Source organism: Brachycentrus maculatus, unplaced genomic scaffold (genome assembly GCF_059751285.1).
Source record: "Brachycentrus maculatus isolate JH-2025_06_01 unplaced genomic scaffold, ASM5975128v1 h1tg001503l, whole genome shotgun sequence".
NCBI classification, from domain to species: Eukaryota; Metazoa; Arthropoda; class Insecta; order Trichoptera; family Brachycentridae; genus Brachycentrus; species Brachycentrus maculatus.
Genome location: NW_028282138.1, coordinates 72623 through 86100, shown reverse-complemented (window position 1 = coordinate 86100; position 13478 = coordinate 72623). Strand labels below are relative to the sequence as shown.

The following is a 13478-nucleotide window of genomic DNA, read 5'->3' as shown; positions in this document are numbered from 1 at the left end:
CTTCTTCTAACCCAAATCCGGTGCATAACGTACTGTATCGCATTGTGTGTCTATGTGTCTGTGTGTGTATCGTATGCATTAATAATTTAATTCTACATAAACACTGTAACATATTTAACTTACTAACTAACTAGTTTGTGTAGAACGCTACGTTTTTTTTGATAAAAGAGAATTTTTTTATGTACCAAAATACTTCAATTTCATACTTTTTTGTGAGCCTAAGCAGCTCATTTTTAGAAAAAGATTTTAAATTGTGGTAGAGTGGATTCGATATGATAAACTCTGATTCAACAGTCCGCGACATTAACCACGGGATTTCAACTCGACACGATCAATCTGTCTTTCCAAACGCTCTTTGCCTTTTTTACATTCATGCATTTCTTCTTACATACCCGCCGATTATTGCAACTCATGACCAATAACTAATGCATTCTAATAGAGGAATAATATTTTATAAAGAATAACATTGATGTACGCGACGTATGTAGTCAATATTTAGGTGTTTTTAAAAAAAAGTATCTACTTATTCAAAAATAAGAAAATTAAATCTAATAATTCGTACAATAAATGAACACCCACCAAATCACTGAGTACGAGGACATGTTATCCAACTAAATAAATAAATATAATTTTGTGATTGTGAAAATGTCAAAAAGATACGGCCAATGTGTTGTGATGTATTTTAAATATCCTCATGACATATATTTCGAGGGTCCTAAAAGCTAATGAGGTAAGTATTATTATTATTTATTAATATAACTTATATTATAGGTGATTCCCGAATTATTACCGTTCATTATACTATGAGCGATAACAATAATCAGTGATATGACAAAGAATGAAAGAACGTCATTATCTTTCCGACTTTGATTATGTCTGGCAAAAAAATTGAGCAATTATACTTCCATTAATAGCAGTTGGTTTTTACACACCTGTATTATAAATTCTTTTATTTTTAGTTTGCACAAATTTGCAACAATGTAATCGGTTTACTATCATGTCCAGCGAAACGCGACACAAATTATAACTATTTATTGTATACGGATCAATCTTCTAGTGGTGCATTATTATTATTATTTTATATATGTATATATTTTTTTCTTATTTACGTTTTTTTATTGGTGCATAGACCACTAAAATTCAATCAATCATACATTTTATTGCAAAAGAATTTGTTAGAATCAGTAAATATATTAATTATAAATTATATAAGATTTTTTTCTTCTGATTATCAGTTAAATTCTAAAATCTTCTGCCTAGTCAACACCCAAATATATTCATTTGCAAATATTTACATGCTAACGGAGAATGAGCAAAGAAATATGTTTACTAGAAAACCCATTCCCCGAAAATAAGGATCAATGGAATTTTTGAGATTAGTAGGAAATTTCTCATGACTTTATTTAATACTTCAAATCAAGGTCTTATTATCTTATTATATATTATCGTATCCATAAACCAGCGGATAATCATTTAAAAAAAATGGGATCCAAAACTAGTTCTGTAAGGCCATCTAATATGGATATAACGCTTTCATCAACAATTGTTTTATACCCAAGCGAATTAAGTTTTCTTCACATAGTTTCATCTAGTATTATTTTGGTCCCAACACCATATACTTACACATCACACGAATGGCTCGCCATACCATAACACATGGGGAATGTTTTACAATCCGCTATATTCACCATACCTTTTTTAGTCCAGTGTCATCCCATCCGGTCCAATGAGATTAAATTTGAATTTGTGGGAAAAGGTGACTCTCCCAGTTTTCAATGCACCACTTTTTTTTCTTAGGAGAATAGTTTTAATGCTGGCCGTCTTGTAAAGAATCCTTGTTCATTCAATATTGGACTGTTTGAAGGCTGATATTCTTTCCAATATCTTCATTAAGCTCTGTTTTGATTTGTTACGCTGTTTGCAATCGGTTTGTAAGGTTTTATTTTTGATCTAACAAAAAAATGGTTTATCTTCAATGATTAAGTTTTCACTTATTTGGTAAAGTATTATGATGCCTTTTGCGTGCCGTCCATACTAATCTTGCTGTAAAATGTAAACATAAGTATGTCATCTATTGATCCATTATCCATTAGTCTCTGATTAGGTATCGATAGCTCCCTTATCAAATTTCACCCTAAAAGCAGGGAAGCTTCTTCAGGTGACAAAGGAAATGTGAGGAGGGTTCTTTAATAATGTTTTTCTTAGTAACGCCTATTATTCTTGCATGTCACTCAAAATGATTAGTATCAACTTTTAGTGATACGCAATACGTGTGCTGCGCAGGTTTGGCATTAATGTGTACGGTAAGAAAGGTATCAGATAGACAGTGAAGGTAAATAATGGGTTTGGGAGATGGTGTTAAGTAGAAGACTGATTAAAAGAGGAGGTTTTGTAAACTAGTTTTTAACCGATCCAATAGTTAATCTTTTCCAAGCGAATTTTGTCTTAATGGTGAGTTTTCATTTTAAATAATTTTGAAACGCTGGAAAGCGAGAATATTATTTTGTATACTTATGATTTATATTTTAACTAATGAGAACATAGAACTTGACAAAAATCATTTATTTTGAGTTCTACATAATGAACATAAAATTCTTTGAAACAGGTTTTTTTTGTTTACAAGAAGCAATTTTAGGATTCTTTAAAAAAAATAGTCCCCAATATGACGTAGCAATATCCATTGAAAGATTTTTACCCTTTTTACAAATTTACAAGCAGCTGTGTACTTTAATTTTAATTCCTAAATTTTAGATGCGTAATGGTAAACCGTTTAAACATACTTTACCTGCCCTTTTATTCCATGAAATTATAAAAATCAAAGAATTTAAGCTAAATCCAGAACATTCGAATGTAATAGTTGTTCTAGAACATTTTACCAACATTTACTTTATACATACCCATCTCTTTAAAGATTAACTTTGTTGTGCTCCATATGTATGTGTGAATACACTTAAGTGTATTTTTGGAATTGATATATTCCATTTGATGGTTAAATTATAATGTTTCCATTTTCTAATGTACACCAACTCTAGATGGAATTGACAGTTTAAGATAAAGCTGATGATATGTATGCGAATAAATTTAACAATAAAATATATACATTATTCCTAATGAATAATTTTCTTCATTGTAATGTATGGACATTCGGCTGTATTCAAAATCCAGTGTGTTTTTGTCAGTGATATATGTACTGATTGAGTTGAATAGCCAGTACTTTCATGTTGGTAAATAATTTTCAACATGCAGTAAAACCTCGATATAACGGACCTCTATTTAACGAACTTCGGATATAATGGACAAAAAATCCGGTGAAATGTAAAAGATTAAAAACGCCCTGTTAATATTAAACATGCTCAAATTCAAGTGTCGCCGCATGTAAACATTTTTTAGCACCCATGATAATCAAATATTATGTCTCAAAACTTCAAAAGTACAAACAAAACTTGATTCCTTTTTGAAAGCGAGATTACCGAAAGCAAGCGTGTCGATATCAAACAGCAACATCATTTCACGACGAGTCTCCGAAGACAACAAATAGAATTTTGTTTGTGTTTTGTATTTTTTATTTATATCTAAATGCAGTGATCATATTTGATTAAAAATATGTATTTTGATTTATTAAAACCTATTTTTATATAACGGACTTTCGGCTTTAACGGACGCATACAACATAGCTACTGCAGTCTAAAGGTACTATGTTTGTACTGTATTACAAATTTCTCGGACAATCTGAACTTTTCCGAATTCGACCAGGCCACAGCCCCAATTAGTTTGGATTACCTGGGTTCTACTGTACAGTATTAATCTCACCATTTCTATCAAGGATTTTTATTAATTTCTGATGCCAGGCTTACGTTCCATAGCTATTTCTGAACCCAATAGTGTTTTTTTTGTATCTTTTAATTCTCTAATATATTTTTTTTGTCTTATAACAACTGAGCTATGATCAGAATCAATGTCAGCCCCAGAATATGTTTTTACTGATTTTAAATAACTTCCAAATCATTGATTGATTAAAAAAATTATATATCATATTTCATAGAATAAAATAACAACTATGTATTTTTTTCCACGTGAATTTTATTTGACCAGCAACCAGGTTTCGTCGTTACCGACATCATCAGTCCGAATAATTATGGAAAAAATTACATAGTTGTTTTTTTATTCTATAAAATGTAGTTCCACCAAAAAATGTCAGTACAAAACTTATACATATCATTCTTTGTCCATAGCTATGGGTTGTGTCCAGAGTCGTAAGGACATCAACGACGTCCACCCGAATGTGTTCCGGGTCATACTGACCGACGAGGTTGGGGACGATTTGTGGGGAGGACAGCTGGAGGTAGGAGAGAATGAGATCGTACTCTACCCGCCTGGAAAGGATCCCATTCGCTGGCCACTGCGCACTCTCCGGCGCTACGGCTTCGACAGAGATATCTTCAGCTTCGAATCTGGTAAGTCTTTTTTTTATTACGCGTTAGCTTTGTTCCTGAGAGACGCCCGTGCGCGGCGGTATTTTCCCAAATGATTACTTTTATCATGTATTTAGTTAACCGGATCCACGCGGCTCGCATAACCGTATGTGTTTTAACAAAACATGCCCCATACGCGGCTGACATAAGCGTTTGTGTTTTTACATTGCTCCAAGTTTCGAACCTCAGATCAACTTAGTGGGATTTTTTCATGGTGTGGAACTTTGGATAAAATAATACGTCAATCCTTGGCCTTATGACATCTGTTGAAATATCTGACTAATAATTTGTAACATCACAAGGATAAATAAAAGAACAGATCCCTGATTTTTCTTGCGGTCGGTAATTAGTCCCCGCCATGATCATGCCCTATATCTGTCTCACTCTCGACGCTACGCATCGCCAGTGGGTAAGAGTGACACACGATGCGTGCTCTGATTTATTTATGTTACAATCTTATTTGTTTATATTATGATATATTTCAAGAATAATGTGACACAAGTGTTTTATAGAGTACCAAAAAAGCACAATGAATCCCATTGAACGTTTTTGTTTAGGAAAATAAATTATTTCTTAACTAAATACATTATGAAAGTAATCATTTAAAAAACAGCGAAATATCGCCGCGCACGGTTGTCTCTCAGGAACAAAGTTAACGCGGTTAAAAGGTTAAGAAACAATTTATATTCCTAAAAAAAATCGTTCAATGGGATTCATTGTGCCTTTTTGGTACTCTATAATACACTTGTGTCACATTATTCTTGAAATATAAATCGTAATATAAACAAATAAGATCATAACATAAATAAATCAAAGCACGCATCGTGTGTCACTCTTACCCACTGGCGATGCGTAGCGTCGAGAGTGAGACAGATATAGGGCATGATTATGGCAGGGACTAATTACTGACCTCAAGAAAAATCAGGAATCTGTTCTTTTATTTATCCTTGTGATGTTACAAACAGATGTTATAAGGCCAAGGATTGACGTATTATTTTATCCAAAGTTCCACACCATGAAAAAATCCCTCCATGTTGAACTGAGGTTCGAAACTTGGAGCAAAGTAAAAACACATACGCTTATGTCAGCCGCGTATGGGGCATGTTTTGTGAAAACACATACGGTTATGCGAGCCGCGTGGATCCGGTTAAACAGTTGAATTCACCTAGCCCAGGGGTCAGCAGATTTTCTAGTAAAAAGAATCAAATACAAGTGACAAAAAGACCTCCCGCATTTAGAGAGGATGCTGTGTGAGTTGTGATGGGTATACACCGGTGCAAGGGGGTATTGACTTTAAGTAGGCACGTTGGCACGGCGAGGTGAGCTTCTTGTGTTTGTATTGTAAGAGTACAGTAAGTTCTCTACTTACGTGATTGATTTGTTCCAAAGGTTTTATTGTATGTCGAAAAATCGTTAGTCGAAAAAAAAAAGAAGGGATTATTTTGATATATGGTAGGTAATACTATGCTCTTTTTTTAAAGGATATAGTACATATATGAAAACAAAATAGATCTACATGCCTATATTTAACAATTCTTTTTTTTTATTTTTAGAAGCTGATATATGATCAAAATAAATTAATCAAAGACTTATTATCAATTGGTCTGGATGTTTGTGATGTGTTTTTCACATTAACCTTCCTTAGTATTCTATTTGCAAACAAGCCATACAAAACAAGCACTCTGTGGGTTAATCCCTTAAAAAAAAATTTTTTTAACAAATAAAAAAGAGCCACAGACCCTAAAGTCTGCCAGCTAAAGTAGTTTCGTTGCGGTGATATTATAAAATGTTCAATTAACTTTCAGGTCGACGTAGTTCCACCGGTCAGGGTATATACTCCTTCAGATGCCGAAGGGCGGAGCAACTGTTCCACACGCTGCAGCAGAGTATCCAGGGGAGAAACAATACCCCCGACGGAAGCAGCTTAGAGGGAACGCGTGCCCCGAGCACCCTTCCGCGCCCCCCACTCTACTCCCCTGACTATCTGGAGCCCGCCCCCTCCTCGCACTTTCCCGCCGCCATCCGCCTCGACTCTATCAGCAGCGGCCCGCTCAGCCCCGAGGCGCACTCGCCGGGATCTCCCTCCAGCGCCAACATCCTGGAGGTCATGCCCCTCGGGCCCCTTCCCTCCGCTGGCACTCACGTGACCAACGTCTACCAGGTCCGAGATTTCTCCCCTTTGAGGGAGCACAACAACAATAGAAGATTTAAAAGCGAGCTACCCGGCCACTCCTACTCCAACACGGGAGATGTAAATGGAGATTTGGCCCATTTGAGAAAAACTTTACAGAACCAGAGGTATGCGCAGAGCGACGAAGACAGCCTGATAGGGTTGGAGGACCTGATGGCGCAGACGCAGCAGAATGCTCCGCTGTCTCCGACGCACAGCACGGCGAGCGAGCACTACGCCACTCTGGCCATGGCGCGAGAGCTGGACGACCGCCACTACATGAACCTAGTCCCGGGCAGGATTCCCGAGGCGGCCGCGCTCACCCATCCACTGCCCCAAACTCCCACCAGTGCACCCGCCCTCTCCGGAAACTATCAATTCCCCGATGTGTTCGAAGACGGTGCGAGACATAACTACGCCAATTTAGGACTGACCGAAGTGAATTATGTACCGAGATTACTAACCAGTCAGCGTAGCAAATCTAGGGGCGCTCATTCCCAAGAAATTTCTCATATCCCTAATGAGACCAACATCAGATTTAAGTATGCCATTCTGGATCTGCAAAGTTCGGCGGACACTGACGGGGATAAAATAGCTCTCTTGCCGCCGTCCAGCCCCAGAAAGTCAGCCATCGGCTATACGATGATAGATATCAACAAGACGGAGGCTCTGAAGTCAGTGGCTCAGGGTACGCAGGTGGAAACGGAGGGCTCGCGCCGGACGCGCCACAACTCCTCGGCCATTCCCGCTTGCTCGACCACATAGCGGTGGTGGAAGGGGCTCAAGCGTTAGGCTCTGCCCTCTTCCCCCGCTCCCCCGCACCTCCTCTCCAAACAACGAAAGCTTCGTGTTGTCCGAGCCGAGCGACAGCCCCGACGAAGATGACTTCTGACTTTTATTTTTACATGTGACAAAATTTAGTTTCGTAAGTGAAATTGTGCTATTGTGATTAGTTATGTTTTTAATTATCAGTTATACCAAATATTGGTACTCGTTTTTATTACGAATTTACCAGTTACAGATAATATGTACATACTTAGGATAAAATATTTTTATACATATATCTCATATAGACTCGTGATAGATCAATCGATGTACTGTTATATTAATGTATGTTTTACTAAATATTGCGAAGGAATTGCCGAGTGAGTAAGAAAGTATTTAAAATATTTAATGAAGAAAGATGGTTGTTATATGTTACATTTCTGTACAAGTAGTTTACATGTGAAATACATGTTGAGCTTTATATTATAGGCCAGTCACATTGTTCTATTCCCAATTGGTGAGATGTTACATGCTTTATATATTGTATGTATCTATTTTAAAAAGCCGTTTGGACTCAACATGATATGACATGTTACATGACCCTTTAGTACTACATCCATTGCCTTAACCAAAATGAATAGGTAAGGCTGTAAGCTTTTTTTAGCAGTTTTTAAGTTCTTTTGTCGTTGTTTTTTATTCCTGTTTACCATCTACCAAGTTAATTACTGCTCTCATTATATACATTAAAAATAATCTACTAACTTCTGTTGAATACATTTTTAGCAGCTTCTACCCTGACCACTATATTACACTTGGACACCTTAGGGCCAAAGAAATTACGAATATTAATCATTAAGATACATTTCTTTAACTCTAGGCATTGAATTACACCAAAGAATTTGAGTAGTAACGTGTTCATATATTATGTGTCATTATTTAGTGATTAAGAGTACAGCAGCTTTAGAAGTCTGGGAGAACCAATGCGGCGCTTACAGAACAATGAATGTAATTACTATTTTATATATTACATATATAACTTAGTCAGTGATATTTCAATGTATGCAAGCAAATTATATAGTGCCATTTTTATGTGTACATATTATAATGTTACCTCGGTGGTGTATTTTTAGTAAATTTTGTAATTAAAATATCTATGATATTTTTGTACTAATTGAGCTTTTATTTTCTGTTGACAAAATAAAATTCCACCCTGTTTTAACACCTTTGTGTGTTAAATAATAAAATCAATGAATATTAGATGCTGTTTCATCACTTTTTTTGTTGACTCTTTGAACGCGTTAAGCAAAAAATAAAAATTGATTTGAAAAATGCAAATTTTCCATTAAAAATAAAGTATTCTTTAAAATTCCTTTCCAAAGGGTAAATATAATTTTCAATAAATAATAACCTCTTGGTGAGGTCTCCAATCAAGTTGTATGTAAATATTGAAATTATTATTTAAATTGATGTTATTATAAAATATAGAATATATTAACATTGTTATTGTATAAGAAATGAATAAACCCTAGAAATTAAAGAAAAAATATTTACGTACAATTACATGACAATAGGATATCAAATACCATTGTTGGCACAATTTATTTCAGTGTGGTACAATACTGTTTAGTAATAACAGAAAAAAATATATATATAATCACTGGAATTTATGAAATAGGTTTTATTTTTGCACAGTGAAACACAGTGAGTGTGTATTATTCGTCATACCAGTAACTAACATTTTTGTTATTTATAAAATAAAAGTGTTTTTGGTTATCCTCACCTCTATCCCAATATTTCTCACTTACATTTAATATCCCGAAAGAGTTTATGACTGTTTGGTTACTGAGAGCTTTTACCGGGACTTTGCACATGACAGAGTGACTATATTGATTCACCAAAAATTCACTTAATAGTATTGTAAATAAAAATGTAATTTTTATCAAATGTGATCAAACTGAGGGCGTGCTCTACATCCGGAGCGTATCAACCATGCGGAGAAGTCCGCATATATCACTGCAATTTATATCAACGGCACCTCTATTACAAACGCGAATGAAACATTTCATTCATACTCCTTTGGAACTAATTTTGTTGGGACAATTTGGTTGTTCCATACTCTCCGACAGTTGAATAAGAATTCCATTCCTGTTACTCATCATCGGATTGTATTAGTATTAGTATTATTATTTGCTTTGGTAACAAATACATTATATTCTTGACTTATCTCCCACCTTTTCTTCCTGAATCTCGTGTGATACCTTGAGGGATGAAACAATGTTTTATAGGGCCTACTGTAATTGACCTGTTCTCACAGTGGACATTTACTAATCCTTTCTATAGTCCTCACATATAATATGAGATTTGCCGATATATCTTTTCCTAGTAATGTTTTATATGTGCCATGACAATGTTTCCTCTAAATGCTTGTAAAAATAGTTATTTCCTTAAATCTTAAACACCGCACAGTGTATTTGACAGAGTCTTTACAATTTTATTTATATGTTATTATTTTTACATTTATCCCAAATTAATTTTCAATATTACTTTTATAAAGTAATGTGTTAAACTATAGCACTCAATTTTTATACAAAATTTGATTTTGTCAGGAAACCCGAGTAACCTTATTTTATTAAATGCCTATTTATTATACTCCTTTACATTAATAATAAATGTAGATATAGGTCATAACTCCATTAAAAACTTGCATAAATACTTTTATAGTGTAAACTATAGATTGAGCCATAGTGAAGTGAAAGATCAATAAAGGTGCCACCATTTTCATTTCTTAACATTCTTCAGTACAATTTGATTCCTTGTAAAGACATTTACAATTTGTAATGGGTCAATATGCACCAAAAAGTGAGTAGATATCGTTATCAATTGTTTTATGGCCATTTAGCCATTCCATGCCAACAAACTATCTGAAAAGCGAGCACAGTCTCTTGCTGATCTAAAAGCCAATATTCCAATTTACATTACAAGAACACTGCACCGCATCCTTATTAAGTTATAATTTTTAGAAACCGTAGATACCGGTAGAGGTAGACATTATTAAGTTATAATTTTTCATAACCAAGGAAAAACAAATTGTGCTATGCCAATAAAAAAAAATTTAATTATTGAGTTATTCAACATCCTATACATTGCCACTTTAAAATTCCAGCCACGCATAATATTTTCCTGCAAATACAATTTTCTTTTTTCCTCTCATTAAGTAAGAAATTTCAGTTAAACGCATAAATCACTGAGTAAACAAGAATTTTTCTCTTGAACGCATGCAGAAATCATAGTTATTCTTAAATATATTGATAAATTTTCAAACCTTTTGTTGTGGTGCAAATATGAAATTTAAAATTGTAATTCCTATATCCTGTAATCAGGCAACTGATAGTTGTATTGTATTGCTTCCAAATATTCATCATATGAGTTTTTTTTTACAATTCTTTTGCAGGTTTCGAGCTTGGTTTTAACATGTCATATTTAAATAACAATCATGGTGAAATTTCTTATTTAAAAATACAGAAGTTATCTCTTAGCAATTTTATTTGTGTATGATGTTAGTATGTATTATATATACGAGAATGAATGATGTGTTGAAACTAAACTTATATTTGTTAACAATCTAGACCCATTCCCTTACTTATTGTATTTTGTAATAAAGATTGGAATTAAGATTGATTATAGGACTACTAGTTTTTTTTAAATCTTGCTGTACATGTTTATAGACCTGTAAATGGATAATTTCATATTTGATCAATGTTGTATTTTTTTTAGTAACTCAAAATTCTGATTGAATTCAACAGATTTCGGCTTTAATGCGCACATCACTAAGGTATCAAAGTGTTACTAGTCCCGTGTAAAGCTTTCATAAACCCACAGCTCAAATTGATATTTTTTGTTTGTAAGTTTAGGATTTTCTAAAAATTTAGACTTAACTTAAATGTTAAGGGACAACCCCGCGGAAAAGCACTAAGTGTACCTTTCGTTTGTCGCTATGGAACGTGATGTTGCTTTTGGTGTTTACAGTGTCCTAGATATACATATATGTTCATAGACTTTATGGAAATGTGCATTAGATAAGTCATTTTTATACATGTATATATAAAATTACACTGTACATTTGTCATGTTTTGACTGCCACCGCTTGTCAATTTTTTTTCATTGGCATTTTGAGACAATAATTTTTTTTACATTAGTTTAAAGATAATTGAAATTTTTTCTGCACCAAATTTCGGGACAGGAGAAAAAACATTGATATATTTGCCTGACAAAATCATGAACTTTTTTGTGCATATTTTCAAATTGCACCAACTGCTGCATCTCATACGTAATATTATTTATATTTAGTGCAAAGTTTTTAGAGCTTTAATAAGATCTCTCTTCACTTACTAATACATATGGGGTTATCAAACTGTAATATTTCATTTGCGAACTCCTTCCAAAGATTTTAATTTTAAATGGGAAGAAAATTACCATTTTAGAAATTATGTATCCGTATATAAATAGTTTTTTTTACCAAAAAATTGTGATTGCAAAATTATTTCATACTGGCCATGTTCAACCTCGATGCTCACTCATATGTCAGCATCTTACACTGGATAAATAAATCTCGTTTTTAGCCAAAAGCTATTACGATCTGAATACTCTGTCTCAAGATTTTTTGTTTTGAATCTTGGGTACCGGCAGCTCATGAATGGGATATGCACTGCGCACTGTTGTGGCCTTAGGGGCTCACAGACATGTGAGTACTGCGGTAATTGTGTTATGGGTGTTTAATTCGCCCGGCTAGTCTTCCCAATATGCACTTGGAATCAAACTTATCTTATAATATTTACCAAAAAAATACTTAGTTATACATACAAGCCAAAAATTGATTTTATATGCAGAAAAATAAAAGACAGCTATTTTTTTTTGTTTTATTTTTTATTATTATTTTTTTATACTGATTTTGTGTACAAATCATTTTAATGAATCAATTATAACATAAGTGATGTATTGAGCCAAACATATAAAATATATTATCTAAAAATTGTTTCTTTTTATTATTTATTTACTCTTTTATATATTTACCTTCTTCTAAATAGAGCACCGACCAGATATACGTGGTGTTGACTCGGTCATTAACTATATGAAGGCAAGATGTTTAGTCTAACGTTTTGGATTCTCGGATGTATAGGTGGAATATATTTGAAGGAACACAGGTGACATAAGCTCTGAATGAAGTACATTAATAATATATGAAATGGAGATAAAATAGTAGGAAAAGGGGGATAGCTAGGGCATTTGGGATTGTAGATCTGTACTCGCATAAAATTGTGTAGTTTGGATACAGTATTGTGTACGAAATACATTGTTGGTGTAAGTTTTTTTTGCAAATTTGCATTTAAAATACCGTCGTGTGTAAAATCCTGTCTTATTCAAACAATTTTTAAAAGTTAGGTTGTGATAGCCTCCAATGGTTTATCGTAACCAAAGGGTTTATCCAAGGACATATTACCCTTCTTTATAAAAAGAAAACAGTTTAGACTGGGATAACTAAGCTCAAGGTTAAGTGTAGTTATAAATATTAGGAGCATATTGGATGCGGTCTCAGAATTATCCACTTAAAAAAGTTACTAACGCCAAAATAAAATTAACTTAAAAAGCTACATTACAAATTTATCTCAAAATAATAAAAAAATGGAGTGATTTTAAAGAACATTAAATACTGTGGATATCTGTTTAAAACTATTCATACTGGATATAGTTTTTCGTGAACAAAAAAAAAGTTATTCAATCAAGTACTGGAAAATCTGATTTTGCAAAACTTTCATTTGGATGAATTGTACTAATTATATTCGAATTTTTTAAGAATTAAAATGAAAAAAACCTTTTTAGACGAACTTCAAATGATGATTATTAAGCTTACAGCAATGTGGGCGGGCTGACACGAGTCAATGGTTTTAAAAAAATGTATCAGAACAACAAATGTTTGAAATTCCACTATAACTTAGAATTGATGGTTTTATTTACAAAATTACCTATTTCAATTATTTAAATATTGCATATGAAAATTAAAACTATTAAGTTTG

The 13478-nt window shown here is 33.6% G+C and overlaps 1 protein-coding gene across 1 annotated transcript; it reads left to right on the top strand.

Moving 5' to 3' along the window:
* The first annotated feature begins 594 nt into the window (after window positions 1–594).
* LOC148298917 (fibroblast growth factor receptor substrate 3-like) lies at window positions 595–11919 on the top strand. The gene is made up of 3 exons (XM_088276535.1): window positions 595–730; window positions 4233–4454; window positions 6278–11919. Exons 2-3 carry the CDS (start codon window positions 4235–4237, stop codon window positions 7405–7407), a joined length of 1350 nt encoding a protein of 449 aa, XP_088132661.1. The 5' UTR covers window positions 595–730; window positions 4233–4234; the 3' UTR covers window positions 7408–11919.
* Window positions 11920–13478: the final 1559 nt, after the last annotated feature.